Below are 17533 nucleotides of genomic sequence, written 5' to 3'. Positions count from 1 at the left end.
CGGCATTTATTAAGCACTTACCATGTGCAAAGCACTGTTCTAAGTGCTGGGAAGGTTACAACCCCAACAAGATGATGTTGTCGTGCCTGTTACCTCATCTGTAAAATGGGGATTAAGACTGTGAGCCCTCCGTAGGGCAACCTGATCACCTGGTAACCTCCCCAGCGCTTCGAACAGTGCTTTGCACATAGTAAGAGCTTAATAAATGTCATTATTATTATATTACAAGGTAATCAGGCTGTCCCTTGTGGGGCTCACAGTCTTCAGCCCCATTTTCCAGATGAGGGAACTGTGGCCCAGAGAAGTGAAGTGACTCGCCCAAAGTCACCCAGCTGACAATTGGCGGAGTCGGGATTTGAACCCATGACCTCGGACTCCCCCAAGTCTGGGCTCTTTCCACTGAGCCACGGAACTGAGGCCCAGAGAAGTGAAGTGACTGGCCCAAAGTCACCCAGCAGAGACAGGTTCCACCCTCTTCCTGCTCCCTCCTCCGAGGGAGCTCTCTTCCTCCCTTCAAGGCCCTACTGAGAGCTCACCTCCTCCAGGAGGCCTTCCCACACTGAACCCCCTCCTTCCTCTCCCCCTCCTCTCCCTCTCCATCCCCCCCCCTTACCTCCTTCCCTTCCCCACAGCACCTGGATATATGTATATGTTTGTGTGAGCCCGCTGTTGGGTAGGGACCGTCTCTATATGTTGCCAACTTGGACTTCCCAAGCGCTTAGTCCAGTGCTCTGCACACAGTAAGCGCTCGATAAATACGATTGAATGAATGAATTTATTACTCTATTTTATTTGTGCATATTTATTCTATTTATTTTATTTTGTGAATATGTTTTGTTTTGTTGCCCGTCTCCCCCTTCTAGACTGTGAGCCTGCTGTTGGGTAGGGACCATCTCTCTATGTTGCCAACTTGTCCTTCCCAAGTGCTTAGTCCAGTGCTCTGCACACAGCAAGCGCTCAATAAATACGATTGAATGAATGAATGAATTTATTACTCTATCTTATTTGTGTATATTCTATTTATTTTATTTTGTGAATATGTTTTGTTTTGTTGTCTGTCTCCCCCTTCTAGACTGTGAGCCTGCTGTTGGGTAGGGACCGTCTCCCTATGTTGTCAAGTTGTCTTTCCCAAGCACTTAGTCCAGTGCTCTGCACACAGTAAGCGCTCAATAAATACGATTGAATGAAAATGAATACGATTGAATGAATGAATGATATATATGTATATATGTTTGTACATATTTATTACTCTATTTATTTATTTTACTTGTACATATCTATTCTATCATTTTATTATTTTCTATTCTATTCTATTTATTTTATTTTGTGAATATGTTTGGTTTTATTGTCTGTCTCCCCCTTCTAGACTGTGAACCCGCTGTTGGGTAGGGACCGTCTCTCGATGTTGCCCACTTGGACTTCCCAGGGGCTTAGTCCAGCGCTCTGCAGCCAGCCAGCGCTCGATAAATGCGATTGAGTGAAAATGAGTGAATGAATAAATACCCACCGCTTAGAACAGTGCTTTGCACATAGTAAGCGCTTAATAAATGCCATCATTATTATTAAATACGATTGAATGAATGAGGGCTCGGAGGGCTCGCAGGGCCCCGGCGGGCCGCTCCCCGAGCTGTGCGGTAGGGGGCGCCCGTTGGCGCGCGCGGCGGGGAGGGGAGGGGGCGGGGCGTGCTGACGTCATGTCCGGTCCTCGGCACCGCCCCCTGGCGGCGGAGCGGGACGTAAACATGGGAGGGGAGCAGTGAGTCCCTGGGCATCCTTAGGGCTGGGCTGGGCTACCATCCTCCGGCCAGGCCGGGCCACCATGGCCCAGCAGCGCGGCGTCACCAGCCTGCGCTTCAACCAGGACCAGAGTGAGACGGGGACGGGGGGTGGGGGGGGTGGGAGGCCCCTGCCCCCTGTCCCCTGTCCCCTGTCCCCTGCCCCCTGTCCCCTCTGCTCCCCCTGCTCACTGCCCTCCTCCTCCTCCCCCTCCTCCCCCTCCTCCTCCCCCCCAGGCTGCTTCTGCTGCGCCATGGAGACCGGAGTCCGCATATACAACGTGGAACCGCTCATGGAGAAGGGCCACCTGGGTGAGGGGGGGGGACAGGGCCACCTGGGTGAGAGGGGCAGGGCCACCTGGGTGAGGGGGAGACAGGGCCACCTGGGTGAGAGAGGTGGGGCCACCTGAGTGAAGGGGAGATAGGGCTACCTGGGGGGGAGGGGGGGGACAGGGCCACCTGGGTGAGGGGGGGGAGGCAGGGCCACCTGGGTGGAGGGGACAGGGCCACCTGGTGAGGGGGAGGCAGGGCCACCTGAGGGAAGGGGAGATGACAGGGCCACCTGGGTGAGGGGACAGGGCCACCTGGGTGGGGGGGGGGGATAGGGCCACCTGGTTGGGGAGGGGCAGGGCCACCTGGGTGAGGAGGAGGATAGGGCCACCTGGTTGGGGAGGGGCAGGACCACGTGGGTGAGGGGGGCGCAGGGCCACCTGGGTGAAGGGGGGGGCAGGACCACCTGGGTGGAGAGGACAGGGACACCTGGTGAGGGGGAGGCAGGGCCACCTGAGGGAAGGGGAGATAGGGCCACCTGGGTGAGGGGGGTGCAGGGCCACCTGGGTAAGGGGGAGGCAGGGCCACCTGGGTAAGGGGGAGACAGGGCCACCTGGATGAGGGGGGTGCAGGGCCACCTGGGTGAGGGGGAGGTAGGGCCACCTGGGTGAGGAGGGGATGGGGCCACCTGAGTGAAGGGGAGACGGGGCCACCTGGATGAGGGGGAGGCAGGGCCACCTGAGTGAAGGGGGCAGGACCACCTGGGTGGGTGGGGGATAAGACCACCTGGGTGAGGGGGAGGCAGGGCCACCTGGGTGAGGGGGAGGCAAGGCCACCTGGGTGAGGAGGAGACAGGGTCACCTGGGTGAGGGGGAGGCAGGGTCACCTGGGTGAGGGGGGTGCAGGGCCACCTGGGTGAGGAGGAGCAGGACCACTTGGGCAAGGGAGGCAGATCCCCTCCCCCTCTCGCCCCCAACCAGCGGAGCGTGCCGGTCAGGGAGAGTCCGGACGAGGGGGTGTCCGTCCCCCGGCTGACGCGAGCCCCTTCCCCCGCAGACCACGAGCAGGCCGGCAGCGTGGGGCTGGTGGAGATGTTACACCGTTCCAACCTGTTGGCTCTCGTGGGCGGCGGCAGCAACCCCAAGTTCTCGGAGATCTCAGGTAGGGCCCGGGCCCCGGGGGTCCCTCGGGTCTTGCCGCCCCCCGGGCTCGCCCCCCGATGACCCGCCGCCCTCTGTGGCCAGTGCTGATCTGGGACGACGCCCGGGAGGGGAAGGACGGCAAGGACAAACTGGTGCTGGAGTTCACCTTCACGAAGCCCGCCCTGGCCGTCCGCATGCGGCACGACAAGTAAGGCCCGGGGCGGGCGGGCGGGCGGGCGGGGAGGGCCGGGCGGTGGGCCGCCGACGGCCTCCTTCACCTCCCCAATCTCCTCCTCAGGATTGTCATCGTGCTGAGGAATCGCATCTACGTCTACTCCTTCCCCGACAACCCCAGCAAGCTCTTTGAGTTTGACACAAGAGATAACCCCAAAGGTGTGAGTGCCCCCATCTCGCCCGCCCGCCCACCCGTCCACTACAGCCCCCGGCGTCCCCTCCTCGTCCCGTGAGGGAGTGGCGTCGAAGTCTCACCTCTCTGTCGTCCCAGGGCTCTGCGATCTCTGCCCCAGCCTGGAGAAGCAGCTGCTCGTCTTTCCGGGTCACAAGTGCGGCAGCTTGCAGCTGGTGGTGAGTGGCGACTCCTCTTCTATCATTCATCAATCGTATTTATTGAGCGCTTACTATGTGCAGAGCGCTGTCCTGAGCGCCTGGGAAGCACAAGTCGACCACGCAGAGAGACGGTCCCTACCCAAAGATGGGCTCACGGTCTAGAAGGGGGAGACAGACGCAAAACAAAACATGTGGGCAGGTGTCAAAGTCGTCAGAACAAATTGAAAATTAAAGCTATATCAATCAATCGATCGTATTTATTGAGTGCTTGCTGTGTGCAGAGCACTGCCCTAAGCACTTGGGAAGGACAAGTCGACCACACAGAAAGACGGTCCCTACCCAAAGATGGGCTCATGGTCTAGAAGGGGGAGACAGACACAAAACAAAACATGTGGGCAGGTGTCAAAATCGTCAGAACAAACTGAATTAAAGCTATATCAATCAATCGATCGTATTTATTGAGCGCTTACTGTGTGCACATCATTAACAACATAAATAGAATAGTAAATATGTACAAGTAAAATAAATAGAGTAATAAAGCTGTACAAACTGCTGTGGGGAGGGGAAGGAGTTAGATCCTCTCCCCCTCGTCCCCCTTTCCATCCCCCCGACCTTACCTCCTTCCCTTCCCCACAGCACCTGTATATATGTATATATGTTTGTACATATTTATTACTCTATTTATCTTGTACATATCTATTCTATTTATTTTATTTTGTTGGTATGTATGGTTTTGTTGTCTGTCTCCCCCTTCTAGACTGTGAGCCCACTGTTGGGTAGGGACCGTCTCTATATGTTGCCAACTTGTACTTCCCAAGCACTTAGTACAGTGCTCTGCACACAGTAAGCGCTCAATAAATACAATTGATTGATTGATTGATGGGGAGGAGGAGAGGAAAAAGGGGGCTCCATCTGGGAAGGCCTCCTGGAGGAGGTGAGCTCTCAGGAGGAAGCGCATAACTCTGGTTAAACCCCCTTTGGCAGTGTGGGGGTTGAAATAATAATAATTATTATTATTATTAGTCTTTTAGACTGTGAGCCCACTCTTTTAGACTGTGAGCCCACTGCTGGGTAGGGACTGTCTCTATATGTTGCCAACTTGTACTTCCCAAGTGCTTAGTACAGTGCTCTGCACACAGTAAGCACTCAATAAATATGATTGATTGATTGATTGAATAATTGCATTACTTGTTGAGTGCTTACTACATGCCACGCACCGTACTAAGTGCTGGGGTAGCTATGAGGTGATTGGGTTGGACACAGTCCCTGTCCCACATAGGGCTCACTGTCTTAATCCCCTTTTACAGATGAGGTAACTGAGGCCCAGAGAACTGCTCCATGTGGGCAGGGAACACGTCTTCCCAACTCTGTCGTACTCTCCCAAGCGCTTAGTACAGTGCTCTGCACACAGTAAGTGCTCAATAAATACGACTGATGATTGTATAAGTGCTCAATAAATACCGTTGATCGACTGGGAGTAAGCGCCTTATGATTGACTGGCAAATTGGGAAACAGCTGGGCTTAGTGGAAAGAGCCCGGGCATGGGAGTCAGAGGACCTGGGTTCTAATCCCGGCTGCGCCTCTTGTCTGCTGTGTGACCTTGGGCAAGTCACTTCTCTGAGCCTCAGTTCCCTACCTGCAGAATAGGGCCCCAATTCCTGTTCTCCCCCCTACTTAAACCGTGAGTCCCATGAGGGACCTGATTATCTTGTAACTACCCCAGTGTTTAGAACAGTGTTCGATACACAGCAAGCACTTAACAAATTGTTATTATTATTATTATTATTATTATTATAAAAAAATTCCATGACTAAAGTTTCACCCGCATCCCAGACCGTCTGTTGCCCAGGAAACAGCCACCAGCTGGCAAAGATGAGTGTTTTCTGCTCCAGGGGTTTGTAAAGTTGTTTCTAGGGTATTTTCCCTTCAGTTTGCAGCCCTGGGGAAAGGGTGTGAGTCTGGGGCTGTTAAGCGCTTAGTACAGTACTCTGCACACAGTAAGCGCTCAATAAATACGATTGATTGATTGGAAAGGGTGTGAGTCTGGGGCTCTAATAATAGACTTTTTAGACAATCTCCCCCTGTAGTCTGTAAGCTCCTTGTGGGCAGGGAGCTCATCGACTAACTCTGTTATAGCGTACTTTCCCAAGCGCTTAGTACAGTGCACTGCACCCAGGAAGCGCTCAAGAAATACCACGGATTGATTTGGTTTATGTTGAGAAGGAAGATCTGTGGGATGGATCCCGGTGAGACTCGTGGGGGGGGACAGGTATTGTGTCTGACCTAATTGTCTTATCATCATCATCATCAATCAATCGTATTTATTGAGCGCTTACTGTGTGCAGAGCACTGTACTAAGCGCTTGGGAAGTACAAGTTGGTAACATATAGAGACAGTCCCTACCCAGCAGTGGGCTCACAGTCTAAAAGGGGGAGACAGAGCACAAAACCAAACATACTAACAAAATAAAATAAATAGAATAGATATGGACAAGTAAAATAAATAAATAAATAGAGTAATAAATATGTACAAAAATATATACATCTATACAGGTGCTGTGGGGAAGGGAAGGAGGTAAGATGGGGGGGATGGAGAGGGGGACGAGGGGGAGAAGAAGGAAGGGGCTCAGTCTGGGAAGGCCTCCTGGAGGCCTTCTTATATCTATCGCAGCGCTCAGTGCAGCGTTTAGCCCATAGTAGGCACCTAATGAGTACGGTGGTTATTGTTAGAGCTTAGGCAGGGCAGAATGGCCTCTTTTGTTCTGGACTGTGAGCCCGCTGTTGGGTAGGGACTGTCTCCATATGTTGCCAACTTGTACTTCCCAAGCGCTTAGTACAGTGCTCTGCTCACAGTAAGCGCTCAATAAATACGATTGATTGATTGATTGATTCTGGGCAGAGTCGGGGGGATAAAGGGCAGAGCAGCGGTATGCTAGAGGGCTGCTGGTGAGCCTGCTAGAAGTTGTCCCTGACTCTGTCCTCTGGCCCGGCACCCTCCCGCTTGCCCTCTCCATCTCTTATTGAGAAGCAGCGTGGCTCAGTGGAAAGAGCCCGGGCTTTGGAGTCCGAGGTCATGGGTTCCAATCCCGACTCCGCCAACTGTCAGCTGTGTGACTTGGGGCAAGTCACGTCACTTCTCTGGGCCTCAGTTCCCTCATCTGCAAAATTAATCAATCAATCGTATTTATTGAGCGCTTACTGTGTGCAGAGCACTGTACTAAGCGCTTGGGAAGTCCAAGTTGGCAACATCTAGAGACGGTCCCTACCCAACAGTGGGCTCACAGTCTAAAAGGGGGAGACAGAGAACAAAACCAAACATACTAACAAAATAAAATAAGTAGAATAGATATGTACAAGTAAAATAGAGTAATAAATATGTACAAACATATATACATATATACAGGTGCTGTGGGGAAGGGAAGGAGGTAAGATGGGGGGGATGGAGAGGGGGACGACGGGGAGAGGAAGGAAGGGGCTCAGTCTGGGAAGGCCTCCTGGAGGAGGTGAGCTCTCAGTAGGGCCTTGAAGGGAGGAAGAAGGAGGATGAAGACTGTGATCCCCCCGTGGGACAACCTGATCACCTTGTCACCTCCCCAGCGCTTAGAATGGTGCTTTGCACATAGTAAGCGCTTAATAAATGCCATTATTATTACCCCATTTTTCTGCCTGCTTTGAGAGCTCATTGTCTCTTGGGGCTGAGACCCCAGGACTCTCGGGGCTCCCGGGCTTCCCGAGGCCCCGCGTTTGGCGCCTGCCCTCGGCTTCCAGTCTTGCCAGCCAGTCCTGGGCCTGCCTCAGATCATCATCATCATCATCAATCATATTTATTGAGCGCTTACTATGTGCAGAGCACTGTACTAAGCGCTTGGGAAGTACAAATTGGCAACATCTAGAGACAGTCCCTACCCAACAGCGGGCTCACAGTCTAAAAGGGGGAGACAGAGAACAAAACCAAACATACTAACAAAATAAAATAAATAGAATAGATATGTACAAATAAAATAAATAAATAAATAAATAGAGTAATAAATATGTACAAACATATATACATATATACAGGTGCTGTGGGGAAGGGAAGGAGGTAAGATGGGGGGGATCTCAGATCCAGGTGAAACAGTCTAACTCCCTAATCCAGGGTTTTCTGCCTCCCGCTCCATGAGAGTCAGGACTGTTTTCATCATTCATTCATTCATTCAGTCGTATTTATTGAGCGCTGACCGTTTGCAGAGCACTGTACTAAGCGCTTGGGAAGGACAAGTTGGCAACGTCTAGAGACGGTACCTGTATATATGTTTGTACATATTTGTTACTCTATTTTACTTGTACATATCTGTTCTATTTATTTTATTTTGTTAGTATGTTTGGTTTTGTTCTCCATCTCCCCCTCCTAGACTGTGAGCCCGCTGTTGGGTAGGGACCGTCTCTAGATGTGGCCAACTTGGACTTCCCAAGCGCTTAGTACAGTGCTCTGCACACAGTAAACGCTCAATAAATACAATTGATGATGATGATGATAAGTCGGCATCATATAGAAATGGTCCCTACGCGACAACGGGCTCACGGTCTATCCCGGGAGCTTTTTTAGGATTAGCTGCTTCGCCCCATGTAGAGGACTCTCTCTCTCACCTTCCTTTACTCAAAATGGTGGCAGTGGGGCGTGCCTCTGGGGCCTCCCCATCTCAGACCTCAGTTTACTAATTAATAATAATTATGGTACTTGTTAAACACTTACTACTTGCGAAGCACTGTCCTAAACTCCAGGGTAGTTACAAGATATTTGGATTGGACCGAGTCTGTGCCCCACAGAGAAGCAGCGTGGCTCAATGGAAAGCGCACGGGCTTGGCAGTCATTCATTCAGTCGTATTTATTGAGCGCTTACTGTGTGCAGAGCACTGGACTAAGCGCTTGGGAAGTACAAGTTGGCAACATATAGAGACGGTACCGACCCAACAGTGGGCTCACAGTCTAGAAGGGGGAGACAGAGGTCATGGGTTCTAATCCCGGTTCCGCCACTTCTCGGCTGTGTGACTTTGGGCAAGTCACTTCACTTCTCTGAGCCTCAGTTCCCTCATCTGGAAAATGGGGATTAAAACTGTGAGCCCCCCGCGGGACAACCTGATTACCTTGTATCTATCCCAGTGCTTAGAACTGTGCTTGGCACATAGTAAGTGTTTAACAAATGCCATGGTTATTATAGCGTGGCTCAGTGGAAAGAGCACGGGCTTTGGAGTCAGAGGTCATGGGTTCGAATCCCGGCTCCCCCACATGTCTGCTGTGTGACCTTGGGCAAGTCACTAACTTCTCGGAGCCTCAGTTACCTCATCTGTAAACTGGGGATGATAACTGTGAGCCCCACGTGGGGCAACCTGATCACCTTGTATCCCCCCAGCGCTTAGAACAGTGTTTTGCACATAGTAAGCGCTTAACAAATGCTATTATTATTATTATTATTATTATTATTATTATTATTATTACTATGTACAGGATGTGCACGCTCACCCGCACACACCACACTCTCACCTTCCTTTACTCCAAATGGTGGCAGTGAGGAGTGCCTCTGTAGCCTCTCCATCTCAGAGCTCAATTTAATTATTAATAATAATTACGGTACTTGTTAAACGCTTACATGTGAAGCACTGTCCTAAACTCCAGGGTAGTTACAAGATATTCGGATTGGACCGAGTCTATGCCCCACAGAGAAGCAGCGTGGCTCAATGGAAAGCGCACGGGCTTGGGAGTCATTCATTCATTCCTTCAATCATATTTATTGAGCGCTTACTGTGTGCAGAGCACTGGACTAAGTGCTTGGGAAGTACAAGTTGGCAACATATAGAGACGGTACCTACCCATCAGTGGGCTCACAGTCTAGAAGGGGTCCATGCCCCACGTGGGGTTCACGGTCTAAGTAGGAAGGAGAACAGGTGTTCAATTCCCATTTTACAGAGGAGGAAACTGAGGCAGAGAAGTAAAGTGACTCGCCCAAGACAAGCAGTTTAGTCGGGATTTGGCGCGAATCATTGAGCGTCATAGCGCTGGTCAGACCCTCGCCTCTGGCGTCGCTCCTACGAGTCGGGGAGGGACAACAGGTCCCTCCGCGACACGGTTGTGGCTTGGGGAGGGAAGCCGAGGGCCCGTGGATGGATTCCGGCCTAAGGCCCGGGTTTGGGGACAGCAGGAGAGCTGGGAATCTTGGAGAGGCCGACGGTTCTCTCGGGCTTTTCCCCGGGGCAGGACCTGTCGAGCACGAAGCCCGGGACCTCGTCCGCCCCCTTCACCATCAACGCCCATCAGAGCGACATCGCCTGCATCTCGCTCAATCAGCAGGGCACCGTCGTGGCCTCGGCCTCCCAGAAAGGGACGCTCATCCGCCTCTTCGACACCCAGACCAAGGAGAAGCTGGTAGAACTGCGGAGGGGCACCGACCCGGCCACGCTGTACTGGTGAGTTCGCCGGGCCGGGCCTGCTCCGCGTGGGCGGCGGGAGCCTGGCATCTGGTGACCGCCCCCAGCCCCGAGAGCCTCTGGGCACCAACATAGTGGTGTGCCCTGATCGATCAATCGTATTTATTGAGCGTTTACTGTGTGCAGAGCACTGGACTAAGCGCTTGGGAAGTCCAAGTTGGTAACATATAGAGACAGTCCCTACCCAACAGTGGGCTCACAGTCTAAAAGATCCCTGATCCTCCCATGGTGCCGGGAACGGGCTTTCTTCCCCTCTCCTCCTCTCCTTTACCCTTCCCTCGTTGGGGGCAGCCCACTCTCTGGCCCACGATGAGATGGCCAAAACCGTGGGCCGGGCCACGAGCCGGAGGGCACATGTCTGCTGGGGACGGGGCGGGGGGTCCATCGCCGCCAGCGCGTGCCCCCCTGCAGAACATTCACGCTTCCCCTCCCTCCCCGGCTCAGAAAGGGAGCTGGGCCTTCTCGGGGCGTCAGACCAGGTGGGGCTCCAAGATCGACCCTGCTCTCTCCACCCCTCTACTCTGGAAGCGTCTCTTCCCACTTCCACGCGGGAGGACGGCCTTTCCTTCCTTCTTTCTCCACAGCATTAACTTCAGCCACGACTCCTCGTTTCTGTGCGCCTCCAGCGACAAGGGCACGGTCCATATCTTCGCCCTCAAAGATACGAAGCTCAATCGTCGCTCCGCGTAGGTCTCCCCCATCCCCACCATCCCCGATCCCTCTCTTTCCAACCTCCCAAGGACCCCGGTTCTGCTCCTGCTTCTTCACCCCCAGGCTAAGGAGGGTGGGCGGAGGAGGCCTCCGGGCAGACGCCCCAACTCCCCGTCCCTCCAGACGGGTGGTCCAGTTCCCCCCCCGGCCCCAGGCACGGTGTCCCCGTCCGTCCCTCCAGGTTGGCCCGCGTGGGCAAGGTGGGCCCTATGATCGGCCAGTACGTGGACTCCCAGTGGAGCCTGGCCAGCTTCACCGTGCCTGCCGAGTCGGCCTGCATCTGTGCTTTCGGCAAGAACACCTCCAAGAACGTCAACTCCGTCATCGGTGAGGGGGGGACGGGCGGAGGGCCCCCGAGGGCGGGTGGCGGTTGGGCGGGCGCCCGGGGCTCCCTCTCGGCCTCATCCCGCCCGCCCGCTCCGCAGCCATCTGCGTGGACGGGACCTTCCACAAGTACGTCTTCACTCCGGATGGGAACTGTAACCGCGAAGCCTTTGATGTGTACCTGGACATCTGCGACGACGATGACTTCTGAGTCCCGGCTCCTCGGCCGCCCGCGGAGCCGGGAGCCTCCACCTGCAGAAACGTCGGGCTTCTTCATCCCTCTCTCCTTCCCTCCCATCCGCTACAGCTGTAAAGATGGCAGCGGGGGGGCCCGGCCCTGCTCCCTCCTCCCCGTTTCACAGGACGAAGGCGGGAGGGGGTTGTGGGGTCCCCTCCTCAGCCCCTTCTCTCCCCCTGAGCAGCAGTTTTGGTCTAGGGATGCCCTGTTGCCATGGAAACCTTAGGTGATATAAAGGGAGAATAAAGAGAGGTCAACGAGTGAGCGTGGCCCGTCTCTCTTTAGGTTTGGATGCTTCCCGGGGGTCTGACGCCATCCCTGGGGTTTAGTCCGTGTTCGCGGTGTCGCCCTCCCCTCCTGCCTGCTGCTGCTGTTATGGGGAATGGTTTGCATTGAGCACTTTGGTTTTGTTCTCTGTCTCCCCCTTTTAGACTGTGAGCCCACTGTTGGGTAGGGACTGTCTCTATATGTTGCCAATTTTGTACTTCCCAAGCGCTTAGTACAGTGCTCTGCACACAGTAAGCGCTCAGTAAATACGATTGATGATGATGATGTACCAGGACTGTACTAAGTGCTAGGATAGGTAGAAGTTAATGAGGTTTGACACAGTCCACGTCCCACGTAGGGCTCATGGGCTTAATCCCACTTTACAGAAGAGGGAACTGAGGCCCAATGAAGTGACTTGCCCAGGGTCATACAGCAGCCAGGTGGCAGAGGCAGGATTAGAACCCAGGTCCTTCTGGGTTCTAGAGAAGGGTTCTCTGGGTTCCAGAGAAGCAGCGTGGCTCAGTGGAAAGAGCCTGGACTTTGGAGCCAGAGGTCATGGGTTCAAATCCCAGCTCCACCACATGTCTGCTGTGTGACTTTGGGCAAGTCACTTCACATTTCCGGGCCTCAGTGACCTCATCTGTCAAATGGGGATGAAGACTGTGAGCCCCCCGTGGGACAACCTGATCACCTGGTAACCTCCCCAGCGCTTAGAACAGTGCTTTGCACATAGTAAGCGCTTAATAAATGCCATCATCGTTATTATTATCATTAACAGATACCAAAACTTATTATGATAATTATCGCCCTCCTCCTCAGATTTTAATTCCTGTCTTTGGGCCCGTTGCCCCCTGGGTCATTTGCATTTCAGGCCCCGCCCCGCCTTCTACGTCACTTCCGTCCTCGGGGGAGTGAGGGGGCACCTTGTGCTCGCGCACCGCCCGCAGGGCGCAAGGCCTGCCGGGAGTTGTAGTCCCGCGCGGCAAACGGGGGGGCGCAAGGCCTGCCGGGAGCTGTAGTCCGCGCGTGGCATTTATTTTACCTATTTATTTATTTTACTTGTACATACTTATTCTATTTGGCTTATATGTTTTGTTTTATATGTTTTGTTTTGTTGTCTGTCTCCCCCCCTCTAGACTGTGAGCCCTATGTTAGGTAGGGACCGTCTATGTTGCCGACTTGGACTTCCCAAGCGCTTAGTCCAGTGCTCTGCACGCAGCAAGCGCTCAATCAATACAGTTGAATGAATGAAAGGGCCCGTCTCTCTGTGTTGCCGACTTGGACTTCCCAAGCGCTTAGTCCAGTGCTCTGCACGCAGTCGGCGCTCAGCAAATACGATTGAACGAATGAGCGGGGGGCGCAAGGCCTGTCGGGAGCTGTAGTCCGCGCGTGGCATTTATTTTACCTATTTATTTTACTTGTACAGATTTATTCTATTTGGCTTATATGTTTTGTTTTGAAGTCTGTCTCCCCCCTCTAGACTGTGAGCCCTATGTTAGGTAGGCACCGTCCCTCTATGTCGCCGACTTGGACTTCCCAAGCGCTTAGTCCAGTGCTCTGCACGCAGCAAGCGCTCAATCAATACAGTTGAATGAATGAAAGGGCCCGTCTCTCTGTGTTGCCGACTTGGACTTCCCAAGCGCTTAGTCCAGTGCTCTGCACACAGTCGGCGCTCAGCAAATACGATTGAACGAATGAGCGGGGGGCGCAAGGCCTGTCGGGAGCTGTAGTCCGCGCGCGGCAACGAGGGGCGCAAGGCCTGGCGGGAGCTGCAGTCCGTCCGGGGCGCGGGGCCTGTCGGGAGTTGTAGTCTCCCGGTGCGGTGCCGGCCTGTGCCGGCCTGCTCGGCCTCTGGGCCCTCGGTGTCTTCCTGCTCAGCGTCGCGGGACCCGTGCTGCCTCACCGCCCGGGGCCGGGGAGGGACCCCACAACCGCCCGCCCGCCCGCCCGACACACAATCATTCATTCAATCGTATTTATCGAGCGCTTACTGTGTGCAGAGCACCGTACTAAGCGCTTGGGAAGGACAAGTTGGCAACATAGAGAGACGGTCTCTACCCAACAGTGGGCTCACAAGCGGCCACACCCACTCACCCGCCCTCTATTCATCCCTCCCTCCTTTGGCTGACCCTCCCTCCTTCCTTCCTTCCCTCCCTCCTTCCTTCCTTCCCTCTCTCCTTCCTTGCTTCCCTCCCTTCTTCCTTCCCTCCCTCCCTCCCACTGACCATCCCTCGTTTCCACCCTCCTTCCCTCCTAGCGCTGACCCTCCCTCTTTTAATTCTTCCCTCCCTCCTTCCTTCCACTGACCCTCCCTCTTTTCATCCCTCCCTCTTTCCCTCCCTCCTTCCCTCCCTCCTTCCCGCCCTTCCTCCCTTTTTCCTTCCCTCCTCCTTCCTTTCCTCCTTACCTCCTCCCTCCCTCCCACTGACAATCCATTTCCACCCTCCTTCCACTGACCCTCCCTCTTTTCATCCCTCCCTCCATCCTTCCTTTCCTCCCTACCTCCTCCCTCCCTCCCACTGACCATTCGTTTCCACCCTCCTTCCACTGACCCTCCCTCTTTTCATCCCTCTCCCTCCTTCCCTCCCTCTTTCCTTCCCTCCCTCTTTCCTTCCCTCCCTCCTTCCTTCCCGCCCTCCCTCCTTCCCTCCCACTGACCCACCCTTCTTGCAACCCTCCCTTTTCATCCCTCCTTCCTTCCCTTCTTCCCACTGACCCCCCTCCTTCCTTCCTCCCATTGACCCTCCCTTCCACCCTTCCTCCCCCTTCCTCCCGCTGCCCACCCCTCTTCTCATCCTTCCCTCCTTCCTTCCACTGACCTTCCCTCCTTCCTTCCACCCTCCTTACCTCCTTCCGCTTACCCTCTTTTATCCCTCCCTCCTTCCTTCTGCTGACCCTTCCTTCCTCCCGTTGACCCTCCCTCTTTTCATCCCTCCCTCCTTCCTTTCCTTCCTGCCCTCCTTACTTCCTTCCTCCCGCTGACCCTCCCTTTCCCCACCTCTTTTCCGTCTTCCTTCCACTGATCATCTCTCTTCTCATCCTCCCTCCTTCCATCCTCCCTCGCACTGACCCTCCCTTCTTTCCACCCTTCCTCCCACTGACCATCTCTTCTCACCCCTCCCTCCTTCCTTCCTTCCTCCCTCCTGCCGACCCGCCCTTTTTTCCACCCTCCTTCCCTCGGCTGACCATCCCTCTTTCTCATCCCTCCCTCCTTCTTCCCCTCCATCCTTCCTTCCCTCCTTTCATCCCTCCTTCCTCCCGCTGACCATCCCTCCTTTCATCCATCCCTCCCTCCTTTCTTCCTTCCCTCTTTCCTCCCGCTGACCCTCCCTCATTTCCCCCCTCCTTCCTTCCACTGACCCTCCCTCTTTCCCTCCTTCCCTCCCTCCCTCCTTCCTCCCGCTGACCTTCCCTCCTTCATTCCCTTACCACAGTGATCCTGGTCCACGCTTCCCTGCGCCTGCGCAACCTGAAGAACAAAATCGAGAATAAGATGGAGAGCATCGGGCTGAAGAGGACACCCACTGGGCTGCTGCTGGAAGCCTTGGGCCAGGAGCAGGAGGCGGGGTCCTAGACCATCCCGTGTCCTTCGGCGTGCAGCGGGCTAGCCGCCACCCTCCTGGGGCCACTAGCCGCAGTCTCTCCCCCACCTCCCTCCCAACACCCCCCCAACCCACCCGCCACCAAACCGTGTCGGGCCCGGATCTAGTCTCGGAACAGGAGGGCTGGCAGGCTGCTTCAGAATCCAGGCTTCCCGGGGTCCCATCTCCCGCAGTAATCAATCAATTCAATCAATCGTATTTATTGAGCGCTTACTGTGTGCAGAGCACTGTACTAAACGCTTGGAAAGTACAAATCGGCAATATAGAGAGACTGTCTCAACCCAACAACGGGATGGGCTCAAGTCTTAATGTTCGTTTTACAGACGAGGTAACTGACCCGGAGAAGTGAAATGACTTGCCCAGGTTCATGCAGCAAGCAAGTGGGAGAGCCTGGGAATAGAACCCCGGTCCTCTCACTCCCAAGCCTGTGTTCTATCCACTAGGCTGCTCTGCTTTCTCTCCCTCCTTCCCCGACTCTACAGTTGAATAGATGCATGGCTTTAGGTACACCATTTGAGAAAGGGGGTGGAGGAGGGGAAGGAAAGGAGGAGGAAAGGGGGAGCAGGAGAAGGAAAGGGAGAGGAGGAAGAAGGAAGGAAAGGGGGAGGAGTACAATTATTACTCTGGCCACCCAGTGCTCCCTCACAGTCCCGGCACTGACAGGTGTCACTCGCTGCTGAGGGGAAACACGCGGATATTGATGGAGCGCACGAAGGACTCACCACCGAAAGCGGCAGGGACGCACACGCGGTAGGACTCGAGTCACATTAAAAGCAGGCTTGCCGGAATTCCAGGCCGTTCCCAAGACTGACCTCCTAGTCCTCGGCTCCCGGGCCACTGCATGCCAAGGAGAGAGCTCCGGCCGGAGCCGAGGAGCCTGCCCGTCCTCTTCCTGGCCTGGCTCCTCCTCACAGTCTCCATGTCGCTCAGCTCCTGGCTTTTCTCCTCCGCTGTTGCCGCTTGCCCGCCCGGTGGCACGGGAGCGGGCTGGGGGAGAAAGCCGAATAGGGGTTGCTACCCCTCGTCTTTGTCTCCACCGCTTCCCCCTATTTATTGGTGGCTCCCACGCGCTCGATAATAAATTGCGTGCTCACCGGTCTAGGTTGGCGTGCTGAATCGGATGGGTCGAACCGGGAGAGAATTCCGAAATGACGACGATAGTATTTGTTAAGCGCTGAATTTGTACCGAAGTGAATACAAGCAGGTCGAGTCGGGCACATTCCCTGTCCCATGAGGGACTCACGGTCTCAATCCCCATTTTAAATAATAATAATAATTTTGGTATTTGTTAAGCACTTACTATGTGCAAAGCCCTGTTCTAAGCGCTGGGGAGGATACAAGGTGATCAGGTTGTCCCCCGTGGGGCTCACAGTCTTCATCCCCATTTTACAGATGAGGTAACTGAGGCCCAGAGAAGTGAAGTGACTTGCCCAAAGTCACACAGCTGACTGGGCGGGGCCGGGATTTGAACCCATGACCTCTGACTCCAAAGCCCGGGCTCTTTTCCACTGAGCCAAGCTGCTTGTAATAATAATAATAACGATGGCATTTATTAAGCGCTTACTATGTGCAAAGCGCTGTACTAAGCGCTGGGCACACACCAGGTGATCAGGTTGTCCCATGTGGGGCTCACAGTCTTAATTCCCATTTTCCAGATGAGGGAACTGAGGCCCAGAGAAGTTGGGACTTGCCCAAAGTCACACAGCTGACAAGTGTGGAGAAGCAGCGTGGCTCACCGGAAAGAGCCCGGGCTTTGGAGTCAGAGGTCATGGGTTCAAATCCCAGCTCCGCCAGTTGTCAGCCGTGTGACACTGGGCAAGTCACTTAACTTCTCTGGGCCTCAGTTCCCTCATCTGTAAAAAATGGGGATTAAAACCGTGAGCCCCCCGTGGGACAACCTGATCACCTTGTAACCTCTCCGGCGCTTAGAACAGTGCTTTGCACATAGTAAGCGCTTAATAAATGCTTTTAAAAGAAAAAAAAAGTGGCAGAGCGGGGATTTGAACCCCTGACTTCTGACTCCAAAGCCCGTGAGACAGAGAGAAGTGACTTGCCCAAGCTCACAGCGGCCAAGTGGCGGAGGCGGGATTAGAACCCACGACCTTTTAGACTGTGAGCCCATTTTAGACTGTGAGCCCACTGTTGGGTAGGGACTGTCTCTATATGTTGCCAATTT

General features: G+C 54.3%; 1 protein-coding gene across 1 annotated transcript; it reads left to right on the top strand.

Moving 5' to 3' along the window:
- The first annotated feature begins 1738 nt into the window (after positions 1 to 1738).
- Positions 1739 to 11749, top strand: WDR45 (WD repeat domain 45). Its single transcript, XM_038748041.1, has 10 exons — positions 1739 to 1868; positions 2013 to 2087; positions 3102 to 3206; positions 3290 to 3395; positions 3486 to 3580; positions 3693 to 3772; positions 9986 to 10194; positions 10800 to 10901; positions 11108 to 11253; positions 11352 to 11749. The coding sequence occupies exons 1-10, from the start codon at positions 1820 to 1822 to the stop codon at positions 11459 to 11461; spliced, it is 1077 nt and encodes a 358-aa protein (XP_038603969.1). The 5' UTR covers positions 1739 to 1819; the 3' UTR covers positions 11462 to 11749.
- Positions 11750 to 17533: the final 5784 nt, after the last annotated feature.

This window comes from Tachyglossus aculeatus, chromosome 6 (genome assembly GCF_015852505.1).
Source record: "Tachyglossus aculeatus isolate mTacAcu1 chromosome 6, mTacAcu1.pri, whole genome shotgun sequence".
NCBI classification, from domain to species: domain Eukaryota; kingdom Metazoa; phylum Chordata; class Mammalia; order Monotremata; family Tachyglossidae; genus Tachyglossus; species Tachyglossus aculeatus.
This window is presented reverse-complemented; position numbering and strand designations above follow the sequence as displayed.

Excerpts from the sequence above, each read along its gene's own strand:
- WDR45 (XM_038748041.1), top strand. The coding sequence starts at position 1,820 with ATGGCCCAGCAGCGCGGCGTCACCAGCCTGCGCTTCAACCAGGACCAG. Across the intron at positions 3,773-9,985 it reads GCGGCAGCTTGCAGCTGGTG|GACCTGTCGAGCACGAAGCC; the intron begins GTGAGTGGCGAC and ends TCCCCGGGGCAG. Across the intron at positions 10,195-10,799 it reads GACCCGGCCACGCTGTACTG|CATTAACTTCAGCCACGACT; the intron begins GTGAGTTCGCCG and ends CTTTCTCCACAG.